The 12,372-nt window shown below is 47.1% G+C and overlaps 1 protein-coding gene across 1 annotated transcript in view; it reads left to right on the top strand.

Annotated features, from left to right (window-relative positions):
• LOC123763320 (uncharacterized) overlaps positions 1–12,372 on the top strand; it is a 72,472-nt gene that overhangs the window by 16,906 nt on the left and 43,194 nt on the right. Inside the window, exon 2 of the mRNA XM_069303093.1 lies at positions 8,897–9,515. Within this exon, the coding sequence (XP_069159194.1) occupies positions 9,458–9,515 (58 nt within the window). The 5' untranslated portion in view covers positions 8,897–9,457. The remainder of the gene's footprint in view (positions 1–8,896; positions 9,516–12,372) is intronic.

Genomic DNA, 12,372 nt, shown 5'->3' with positions numbered 1-12,372 from the left:
TTTGAACTTTTTTGTTTTGTTTTGCCTCAAGTTCCTCTTTCATAACTTGCTGAGGATATTTCTAATGCTAACTTGGTAACTTTCTCCACTGCTTTCTTCCTCTTGCGGCAACTTGACCCGCTCACAACCTCACAACTTCACACACTCTGTTTTATGCCCTCCGAACACTTTTGTTTACTATGACTTGATGCGGGGCATACTGGGCCAGCCACCAGGGCATACTGGTCCAGCCACCAGGGCATACTGGTCCAGCCACCAGGGGATACTGGTCCAGCCACCAGGGCATACTGGTCCAGCCACCAGGGCATACTGGTCCAGCCACCAGGGCATACTGGTCCAGCCACCAGGGCATACTGGTCCATCCACCAGGGCATACTGGTCCATCCACCAGGGCATATTGGTCCAGCCACCAGGGCATACTGGTCCAGCCACCAGGGCATACTGGTCCATCCACCAGGGCATACTGGTCCAGCCACTAGGGCATACTGGTCCAGCCACCAGGGCATACTGGTCCAGCCACTAGGGCATACTGGTCCAGCCACCAGGGCATACTGGTCCAGCCACCAGGGCATACTGGTCCAGCCACCAGGGCATACTGGTCCAGCCACCAGGACATACTGGTCCAGCCACCAGGGCATACTGGTCCAGCCACCAGGGCATACTGGCCCAGCCACCAGGGCATACTGGTCCAGCCACCAGGGCATACTGGTTGTGGTTAATGGTGGTGGTGGTGGTACTTATCTGACCAGTGACTACAGGGGGGGGGGGTTGAGAGAGGGAGAGAGAGAATCATCAGGGGGGAAAGCGCCAAGTCATTACGACTATATAGCACTGGGAAGGGGGTCAGGATAAGGATTTGGGATGGGACGGGGGGAAGGAATGGTGCCCAACCACTTGTGGACGGTCGGGGATTGAACGCCGACCTGAACGAAGCGAGACCGTCGCTCTATCATCCAGCCCAAGTGGTTGGAGGTGTAGAGTTGCTTTACAACTTAAACAATTTTGACGTGGAAATTCTTTGTCGATTTTAGCCATAAAGTTGTGTATAAGGAGGCTTCCACAATTCTGGGCTTCCAAGGTTTAGTTCCATTAGGCATTAGCTTAACACACTTAGCTCTGGTACCAATCTTGTTGCATATTCCAGTATTGGTCTGACATGTTGTGTAGAGTGCGTCCCGATTTTGATTTCTAATCAATGTTTTTATATCTGCCATCATTGTGTATGATCTACTTTTGCATATCTGCTTTTATTTTATTAAGACTGCATTTCTCCCCCTCCTTGTCTTCTTTTTTTTCTTATTACTTGGTATCCTCCCCCCCCCCCTGAAAATATTGTATCAGATCATATTATTTAGTTTCGTTTCCAATATTGCAATTAAATCAGGTTCATTTTCACGAACACTTTCTTTTATTTCCTCTACTTTGTAACCCCATCAGCATTTGTGTCATACCTCGATCTATATTTTCCCTGGAATTCAACCCGCCAAATCATTAAACAACCAGGTACCATTCACTGCTGGATGAACAGAGGCGCACAGTTTAGCATTAGTGCCTAGTCAATCCTCCCCGGGCAGGATGTGAACCCAGGCCAAATCGCTCGCGAAGCACAAGGCGATCAAATGTCTTACCACTGCGCCACGGGGATATATGAAGTCAGACGGTCAAGACAATATTTGAGAGGTGGGAGCACTAAAGCGAGCGACACAGTTTTACGAGCGAGGCCTTGTGGTAGTGAATGTTTACTTGGAGGGGCGCCAGAGGGGCCGTTGGGGCTCCTCCACCCCATACCTCTCCTGGAAGAGACGGGTGGAAATAGCTCTTGTAAGGTTGCCGCGACGCCCCGCCCCGCCATCTGACGGTCAGAGTCAACACCTCGCTCTGGGTGACGTTACACGCCCGCACAACTACTTGCCGCTCTATCTTATACCTTTAAATTAATTAAAACTCCCATTGACAAGAGCAGCTGAACCCGAGATAATTTAAACAATGCCTGTATAATTAATAACTCATGACAAAAAACACATAAGAACAATTACCTGCCATAATCAATGGGTTACCGAGTATGGTACAGGTTACTTGTGTCTCCTTCAGGGAGGAAACTAACAAGTGCACGGACCTAGAACATTGTTACAGGTTCGTGTCAGTAGGCTCCGAGACCCTGGGGGGGGGGGGGGGCGCCTGGGGTACATGTGCACTTAAGTTCATTAAGGAGGTGGGTGAGGAACTCATTAGGCAAACTAGAGACTCAAGAGCAGCAAGTTTCCTCTTTCAGCGCCTCAGTGTCGCAATGCAGAGAGGAAATGTTTGCTGTGTATATACATATATATATATATATATATATATATATATATATATATATATATATATATATATATATATATATATATATATATATATATATATATATAATATATAATATATAATATATATTACTGTCTTCATTAGCAAAGACCAATGTTCTTTCAAGTCAGCCTTAGCTTAAACGAGCATATCCTGAGGACTTGAATTCCCTCTTAATTCAATATAGGATTCCTTTTCCTAATAAACATGTGCTCTCAGCTTCTACAGGAATTTAACTTGACGAGGACTGCTGTTGCATAATTGAGGGATGGTCTCACGTTCGTTCAAACCCTGAGTGAACTAGTCGCGCTCCCGAAGGTAATCCGCACGTTTGGCAAGCGTGTGTATACGCCGCTGATGTTATCCAGTTTGTGTGTGCTTAGGAGAGAGGCTTGGAATACGGTGTTTACCATTGGGTCCTTATCTCTGCCTAACACCTGGTGATCGCTCACACCTGACGCCGGGCCGGGTGTGGAGTCAGGTGTCTGGAAGGCGCCCTATCACACCATACACCTGACGCCGGGCCGGGTGTGGAGTCAGGTGTCTGGAAGGCGCCCTATCACACCGTTCATCCTTGGTGAAAGGAATATGACTGGAAATATATAGGAACTTGGAGAGCGTTGGCTGTTTATGGGAGATTATTACGTCTGGTCGGTGTGTTAACTGGTCCGTCTGTTGGCTTGCTGCCTGTGTGTGGTACTGTCACTCTTGTACACCCCAGAGACGGGTCCTGTTGGTCTTGTACCCCCAGAGACGGGTCTTGTTGGTCTTGTGTACCCCCAGAGACGGGTCTTGTGTACCCCCAGAGACGGGTCTTGTGTACCCCCAGAGACGGGTCCTGTTGGTCTTGTACCCCCAGAGACGGGTCCTGTTGGTCTTGTGTACCCCCAGAGACGGGTCCTGTTGGTCTTGTACCCCCAGAGACGGGTCTTGTTGGTCTTGTACCCCCAGAGACGGGTCTTGTTGGTCTTGTACCCCCAGAGACGGGTCTTGTTGGTCCTGTACCCCCAGAGACGGGTCCTGCTGGTCCTGTACCCCCAGAGACGGGTCCTGCTGGTCCTGTACCCCCAGAGACGGGTCCTGCTGGTCCTGTACCCCCAGAGACGGGTCCTGCTGGTCCTGTACCCCCAGAGACGGGTCCTGCTGATCCTGTACCCCCAGAGACGGGTCCTGCTGGTCCTGTACCCCCAGAGACGGGTCCTGCTGGTCCTGTACCCCCAGAGACGGGTCCTGCTGGTCCTGTACCCCCAGAGACGGGTCCTGCTGGTCCTGTACCCCCAGAGACGGGTCCTGCTGGTCCTGTACCCCCAGAGACGGGTCCTGCTGGTCCTGTACCCCCAGAGACGGGTCCTGCTGGTCCTGTACCCCCAGAGACGGGTCCTGCTGGTCCTGTACCCCCAGAGACGGGTCCTGCTGGTCCTGTACCCACAGAGACGGGTCCTGCTGGTCCTGTACCCCCAGAGACGGGTCCTGCTGGTCTTGTACCCACAGAGACGGGTCCTGCTGGTCCTGTACCCCCAGAGACGGGTCCTGCTGGTCCTGTACCCCCAGAGACGGGTCCTGCTGGTCCTGTACCCCCAGAGACGGGTCCTGCTGGTCCTGTACCCACAGAGACGGGTCCTGCTGGTCCTGTACCCCCAGAGACGGGTCCTGCTGGTCTTGTACCCCCAGAGACGGGTCCTGCTGGTCTTGTACCCCCAGAGACGCCAAACACACAGACACAAATCCTGGGTAAATATTTCCACTTCTTCCGCGTCAAATAAAGTTGGATTCTGTTACTCGTCCTTATTCGGACTGTAGTCGGATGTTGCCGGATAAATGTTGGGGGGTTTATGCCCCCCATGGTGGGGGTGAGGGGAGAGACTCCCCCAAGGTGTCCCACAGTCGTCTGGGGAAGGACTGGAGGGGTCGTCTTGAAGAGCCCTCAAGGAACCAGGGGCCAGATTCACGAAGCAGTTACGCAAGCACTTACGACCTGTCCATCTTTTCTCAATCTTTGGCGCTTTTGTTTACAATTATTAAACAGTTAATGAGCTCCGAAGCACCAGGAGGCTGTTTACAACAATAACAACAGTTGAATGGCAAGTTTTCATGCTTGTAAACTGTTTAATAAATGTAACCAAAGCCGTCAAAAATTGAGGAAAGATGTACACGTTCGTAAGTACTTGCGTAACTGCTTCGAGAAATTGGCCCCCAGGTTCGTAAGTGCTTGCGTAACTGCTTCGTGAACCTGGCCCTGGCAAGTACAGGAATATTCCAGTCATCTGTACCAAGTTCAAGTTCATGTTTGAGACAAGAAAAATACACTTCAAAGGGATAGAGTTGCTTAGGCTATTTCTACCCCCGAACATCTGTCCCTTGTAACACGCGCGGGCCGTCGGCCTCCCCTCAGTCTGCGACAAGGAAAATAAACAATGTCTCGCATTTTGTCAACATTGATGGTAATCGTTCGATCCCTTTGGTCTTACTCCCGGCCGTGACTTCGTCCTCGCCGCCAGCGCCGTCCTCACATTCACACGCTTCACATTTACCAAAATCTGTCCTTGTCTTGATCCTAAAATTTTTCCTGGCGATTTGCCCTCTTCTCTGTAGATGATTTTAGAATTTGACATTCTTCTCTGTGAGAACTTGCATTTCCTTTATCACCAATCTTAGTTTATTTTAATTTTGCCCCGAGGGGCGAGTTTATTGGGCAGCGCCACTTATCTTGTGAGTGGACACACCGCCATAGTGACAGTATTGGGCAGCGCCACTCATCCTGTGAGTGGACACACCGCCATAGTGACAGTATTGGGCAGCGCCACTTATCTTGTGAGTGGACACACCGCCATAGTGACAGTATTGGGCAGCGCCACTCATCCTGTGAGTGGACACACCGCCATAGTGACAGTATTGGGCAGCGCCACTCATCTTGTGAGTGGACACACCGCCATAGTGACAGTATTGGGCAGCGCCACTCATCTTGTGAGTGGACACACCGCCATAGTGACAGTATTGGGCAGCGCCACTCATCCTGTGAGTGGACACACCGCCATAGTGACAGTATTGGGCAGCGCCACTCATCCTGTGAGTGGACACACCGCCATAGTGACAGTATTGGGCAGCGGGTCCTGGGTACCTGGGAGTTAGACAGCTGCCACGGGCTGCTTTCCTGGGTGTGGGGGTGTAACAAAAAGGAGGCCAGGTCGAGGACCGGGCCGTGGGGACGCTAAGCCCCGAAATCATCTTAAGATATCTCAAGATGGAGGAGTTGAATGTTCTTACTGATTAAGACGCTCTCTCTCTCTCTCTCTCTCTGTTGCACTCAGATGAGTGCATGTCTACTGTTTAAGACTTCTGACTCCTGGTAGGAGTCTTGTAGCTTTCCTTGCCCAGACTTTATGGTAAGCCTTACTTTACTAGTTTTCCCTGGAACGCGACCCGTCAATCAGTTTACATCCAGATACCCAATTATTGCTGGATAAACAGAGGCTAACAATTAAGGATTGATATTCCATCTTTCCCGAGTTGATGCGGAGAGAGAGAGGGAGAGAGAGAGAGAGAGAGAGAGAGAGAGAGAGAGAGAGAGAGAGAGAGAGAGAGAGAGAGAGAGAGAGAGAGAGAGAGAGAGAGAGACTAAGACTGGGATAGGCGGGTTATGACGAAGTTTAAAGATTTATGTGATGTTGCCCCTGGGGGCGGCCTGGGGGCGGCCTGGGTCCTGGTTCGAGGCTCCCCAGACACTCGCCTGCACACTCAAGATGATGGATTTAAGAATGACAACTTAAATTTTTGTTTATGGGAGTTATAAAATAAAGTCTGCAATAGAATTATGGTATCGTTAAACTCCTTAGATGAGAAGTTATGGAGAAAGAATCTAAATTTTTGCAAAGATTGGCAACAATGGAGGCAGACATTGTCTGCCTCCATATATATATATATATATATATATATATATATATATATATATATATATATATATATATATATATATATATATATATATATATATATATATATATAATATATGCAACAATGATCACAAAAACACTGATCCAAGTATGCAGTATAACCACATATGAAAAATAGAAAATGCTTAACGCGTTTTCGGCTAATTCGCCTTCATCAGAGCAAAGTAGAATGAAGATAAGTTTGCTGATCAGACCTTTATATCCGCCTGGGCAGATCACCTGACCACCAAAAATAAGTGGAGGAAAGGAATTATAAGAAAGAAGGTAACTGCAGAAGGCCTATTGGCCCATACAAGGCAGCTCCTTTTAATATCTCCAAGTGCCATACGTGTTTAAATGATTGCTATATTGTTTTGACGTGCTATATTGAGGCTTAAATAGGGATCCAACTTGTACATACCGGGGCTCACATTAAGGCTGTTGTTACAATGTTTGATCAGAGCAGACTCGATCACGTTTCGTTCAACAAAATCCTTACTTCTAACAATACATTTTGCCCCTGTGAAGTCGATAGAATGATTACATAAACTGGAATGTAAATACAATGCACTGGATTGCTGGGCTGTACGAATAGCATATGAATGCTGTTTTAAACGCGAGGAAAGAGATTTACCAGTCTGGCCGATGTAAACACATGCACACTCATTACAAGGGATGGAATACACACAACCTGCTACAGACGAGGGCGAGTTCTTAATTAACATGGACTTAACTGTATTATCATTTTTGAACACTAGATTAATATTAAGGTTCTTCAGGGCTGGGGCAAGATTTACTAGACCCTCAGAATATGGTAATACCAACGAATTTTTCAGTTCTGGTTTCGACTTAGTAGTCTGTTTGTAGAAAGTCCTTTTTGCTTGACCAAACGCAAGATCCAAGATCGATTTTGGGTATTTTAACTTCTTCCCAATTTCAAATATATTTGCTATTTCTTCATCGAAAAATTCCGGACTACAAACTCTCAGTGCTCTGAGAAACATACCAGAAAAAACTGCCCGCTTGACCTGAACATGATGATTTGAATAGAAATGTACATACGAGCACACATTGGTAGGTTTCCTATACACATTGAATTTGAAACTTCTACCAATTCTATGAATCATGATGTCTAAAAAAGGCAGAACACCATTCACTTCGTTCTCAATTGTGAATTTAATTGACGGAACCAGCGAATTGATTTGATTGAGAAAATCAGTTTCGTCACGATTAACCGGCCACAGGCACAAAATATCGTCAACGTACCTGTACCAAAGCAAATTTGAGGGTAAAATCCTGGGAAGGATATTTATTTCGAAACATAATCATAAAGGTCTGATCAGCAAACTTATCTTCATTCTACTTTGCTCTGATGAAGGCGAATTAGCCGAAAACGCGTTAAGCATTTTCTATTTTTCATATGTGGTTATACTGCATATATAATATATATATATATATATAAAATATATATATATATATATATATATAATATATATATATAATATTTCACGTTATACACTCATGTTTTCATGCCTGCAGAGTCGAGCATCAGTAGTTCAGTGTAGCCGCTCTTTCCACTCAGTTTCGTATCATGTTTACACTTAAATCTATGTATCAACAACTGTGTATGTGTGTGTGTTTGTATTACTGTGTATCTGTATGACCCAAACTCTTAACTCTTAGACCCTGATAAAAGGTGGCATTTTACACCCAATGTCATGATTGGGATAAGTGGATTCATGCATGCAAGGTGCAGGCGACGATCAAATTCAAGGCCTGGCGTTCCCCTGTCTCGTTTGAATGAAGGATATTTGACGAGATGGGATCAGCAACCAGGGAGACGGTCTTGTGTTTTTATCATGAGAAGTGCCAGGTTATTTTGTTATGTAATGGATCAGTTGGTGAGCTGGCCTCCTGGGGATTAGGAGTCGGTCGTGTACCCTCCCTCTTCTCTCTCTCTCTCTCTCTCTCTCTCTCTCTCTCTCTCTCTCTCTCTCTCTCTCTCTCTCTCTCTCTCTCTCTCTCTCTCTCTCTCTCTCTCTCTCTCGCGTGAGCTTGGCACACCTGTTTTCTGGTAGGAAGGCAGACAGAATGCCTGCTGCAGTCCCAGCTTGTCTTACGTTAGCTGGTCTGCTGTCATTGACAAGAGCCACAAGGCCCACGAGGACCCTTGGCGCGAAATAGCATCATTCGCGATGTTGACGTAGATGGTGAGGTTGTTTCCGTCTCGGCTGATGGAACAACTGCTTCCCTTAAGTCCAGCGTAGTTAAGATAGCAGGGAAACCATCAGTTCTGATGCCAAAATGCATCAGAATCCTTCAGGGGTCAAGAGTTTTGTGGTGCAAGTTTGTTTTGGGACCATTCAAACTAGACCCATATATATATATATATACCTGTATATATATATATATATATATATATATATATATATATATATATATATATATATATATATATATATATATATATATATATATATATATATATTTTATATATAAGCCATTAAATTCAGGCTTGAAAATTCAAATTTTCAAGATTCAAAAATTAAATTCAAGCCATTCAGGCTTGTTCGCATATATTATAATATTGGTGAAAACCATGATCTTAATTTTAATTTTCTTTTCAGGAGTGTGGAGCAGTGTAGCGGAGGTGTGTAGAAGGCGCCCATGCCCCCCTTGAAGGTGGTGAGCCATGGTGGCCCAGCTGAGTGTGGTACACACCACACCCCCACCTCCTCCCTCACACATGTGTGATCTCACAGCACCCGTAAGACCACGTGTGTGACTCAGGCCCTGCTAGGGGGGACACATGTGCAGTCAGGTGTTAGTATGTTACATATATGTGGGGAAATATCACCCATTGGGATATGTGGATTGGCACGACCTCCAGTCGCTAATATTTACATTAGTTTACCCGAGAGCCGGCATGTCTCGTGGCCTCCACAGGGACAGGAAGCCTGCGCCTTGTCTAAGCTCCCAACACAAGATGTAACCATCATCAAGGCGTAAGAAATACCTGTTATTATAAGAGTGATTAAATATATTCAAATGAGTTAGCCCAGTGTAAAGAAAATTAATTATCAACTGAAAAGGAACGCATGAGAGAAAGTTGAAAAGAAAACGGAGTTAGGCTGAAGAGACGAGAGTCGAGGGGCAACTGAAGTAAAGTGAGACTCGAGGACCGGAGGATGTGCGCCGTCGACCAAATTATTCCTCACCCTGTCACTATTACACTACCACCTTCAGGTAGGTCCGCCCCCCATGGTTGTAGTCCTGTGTGTGTGTTGTAGTCCTGTGTGTGTGTTGTAGTCCTGTGTGTGTGTTGTAGTCCTGTGTGTGTGTTGTAGTCCTGTGTGTGTGTTGTAGTCCTGTGTGTGTGTTGTAGTCCTGTGTGTGTGTTGTAGTCCTGTGTGTGTGGTGTAGCCCTGTGTGTGTGGTGTAGCCCGTCCTCTTGAGCTTCCACAGGGAACAAAAAACTGTGAACTATATTACACACAGAACTCACAATAGCGTGATGCATCAAGTGAACAAATCCACAAGGGCCATGATGAGGGTTCGAACCTGCGTCGAACCCTAAGGTTTACAACGCCGTAGGTTCCAGGGTTCGAACCTATTGTATACTAAAACGCGCGAACTGACCCTAACCTTACCCTACTCACGAATATAAAAGTGGCTGAGAGCTGCCATGATTCATACTACGCTTTATTTCGTCCGTTGGGGATTTGAGATGGCAGATTGTGTATAGTTACCTTCCTTCAGGTGTGTACTGGGGGCCTGATGGCTCAGTGGACTGCGCTCGGGGATCGTAGTCCTTAAGATCCGGGTTCGATACCCGGCGGAGGCGGAAACAAATGGGCACAGACGGATCGAAACGTCGTCGTCCCTTCACCTTCTAGTGTGTGGTCTGGTCAACAAATGGGCAGAGTTTCTTTCACCTAGATGTCCTGTTCATCTAGCAGTAAATAGGTACCTGGGAGTTAGACAGCTGCCCGACCCTATGCGTGCTAGTGGCTGTACAAGAATGTAACAACTCTTGTAAGGTAATTGTGATTTCAGTGTCCACAGGTCATACTGGAGTCTGTGGTGCTCAGACAAGCTACAGTAATAATTATCCTGCAGGTGCAATACTGTTGCGCACTAACAGCCCCATTCAAAGCTGGAAACATTTCTGGCTTGGAGAATGTACAAGGATCGTACACTGCCGGAATCCACTCAATAACATATCTAAATTATTGGGATCACCGGTCGGCCGAGCGGACCTCACGCTGGACTGTGATCCTGTGGCCCCGGGTTCGATCCCGGGCGCCGGCGAGAAACAATGGGCAGAGTTTCTTTCACCCTATGCCCCTGTTACCTAGCAGTAAATAGGTACCTGGTTGTTAGTCAGCTGTCACGGCCTGCTTCCTGGGGGTGGAGGCCTGGTCGAGGACCGGGCCGCGGGGACACTAAAGCCCCGAAATCATCTCAAGATAACCTCAAGATCACTTAATATTTTTGATCTGTATTCTTGGAGAAATATTAGAGGTACTGGCTCCAAATTTGCACACATAAATAACATCGCACGAGACCAGGAGGCATGGCAGGATGTGCAAAATAACCCCGTTGAAAAATATATCAAAATACAAGTCGTAAGCCACAACAGTTGGAGAAAGTACGGCTAATTATTATGTTCAGAAGAGACTAGTGGAAGGTGGGAGCTGCTGTTGGGAGACTCGTGTGTGTCCTGGCCCGCATCTGAGCCTTGGGTGTCTCCACTCACTGCCATAAGGAGCTCAAAGTCAGGTTATTAAATGATGCTATGCTTACAAAAGGGTTCTCGAGGGGTGTTGAGGGAGCCCCTTAGTGCGGAGTGGTGGTAATGGCTTGCTGCCGCTCGCTCTAATGGCTAGAGCCGCGTGCTCTCCTACCCTGTGTGTTCCAGAGTCCTTCAATAGAGCAGCCCCCTTTCCCACGCCTCGCCACCACACCCGATGGCAGTGTACTCACCTAATGGGCTGGACGGTAGAGCGACGGTCTGGCTTCATGCAGGTCCGCGTTCAATCCCCGACCGTTCAAGTGGTTGGGCACCATTCCTTCCCCCCCGTCTCATCCCAAATCCTTATCCTGACCCCTTCCCAGTGCTATATAGTCGTAATGGCTTGGTGCATTGCCCTGATAATTCCCTCCCCTCACCTAATTGTGCTTGCGGAGGGTTGAGCTCTGGCTCTTTGGTCCCGCCTCTCAACTGTCAATCAACTGGTGTACAGGTTCCTAAGCCTACTGGGCTCTATCATATCTACACTTGAAACTGTGTATGGAGTCAGCCTCCACCACATCACTGCCTAATGCATTCCACCTGTTAACTACTCTGACACTGAAAAAGTTCTTTCTAACGTCCCTGTGGCTCATTTGGGTACTCAGTCTCCACCTGTGTCCCCTTGGAAGAGAGAGAGAGAGAGAGAGAGAGAGAGAGAGAGAGAGAGAAAGAGAAAGAGAAAGAGAGAGAGAGAGAGAGAGAGAGAGAGAGAAAGAGAAAGAGAAAGAGAGAGAGAGAGAGAGAGAGAGAGAGAGAGAGAGAGAGAGAGAAACATTAGCTGTAACGGTACTTATGAATGACCAATTAACTCCGTCACCACCCTGAATTACAGGACAAGGAACCGGGGGTGAGACGTGCGGACTCGTACATGTGACTATCCCACTTGGACAGGTGCACAGGTGCCTATCCCACCGGGACAGGTGTAAGCAACAGGTGGCAAAAAGATCCTGGCCTTACGGGCTATTCATGCCCGTGCCACCTCTTGGGTGGCTTAATCTGAATCAATCATCGAATCCTAAGCTAACGCTAATCCTAAAACCACTTCGATGTACTATATTGAATAACGGAAGTAGTGCTGGAAACTCTTATGTTTATTAACCTTAATAGGGTCGTTAAGGGGCAACGAATAGTTGACCCCTTAACTGATGATTACCCTGATAATTAAGGGAACTAGGTCTCAAGGGGACTAAGATAATGGTAAACTCAGTATCATATTGACTGGTTATGGAGGGTAGGTGGTGGTTGGTTGGTTGGTTGACTGGTTGTGGTGGGTAGATGGATGATGGTTGACTGGTTGTGGAGGGTAGG

This window comes from Procambarus clarkii, chromosome 49, assembly GCF_040958095.1.
Source record: "Procambarus clarkii isolate CNS0578487 chromosome 49, FALCON_Pclarkii_2.0, whole genome shotgun sequence".
In the NCBI taxonomy this organism is placed as follows: Eukaryota; Metazoa; Arthropoda; class Malacostraca; order Decapoda; family Cambaridae; genus Procambarus; species Procambarus clarkii.
Note: the sequence above shows the minus strand (reverse complement) of the source record. Positions and strands in the feature narration are given on the sequence as shown.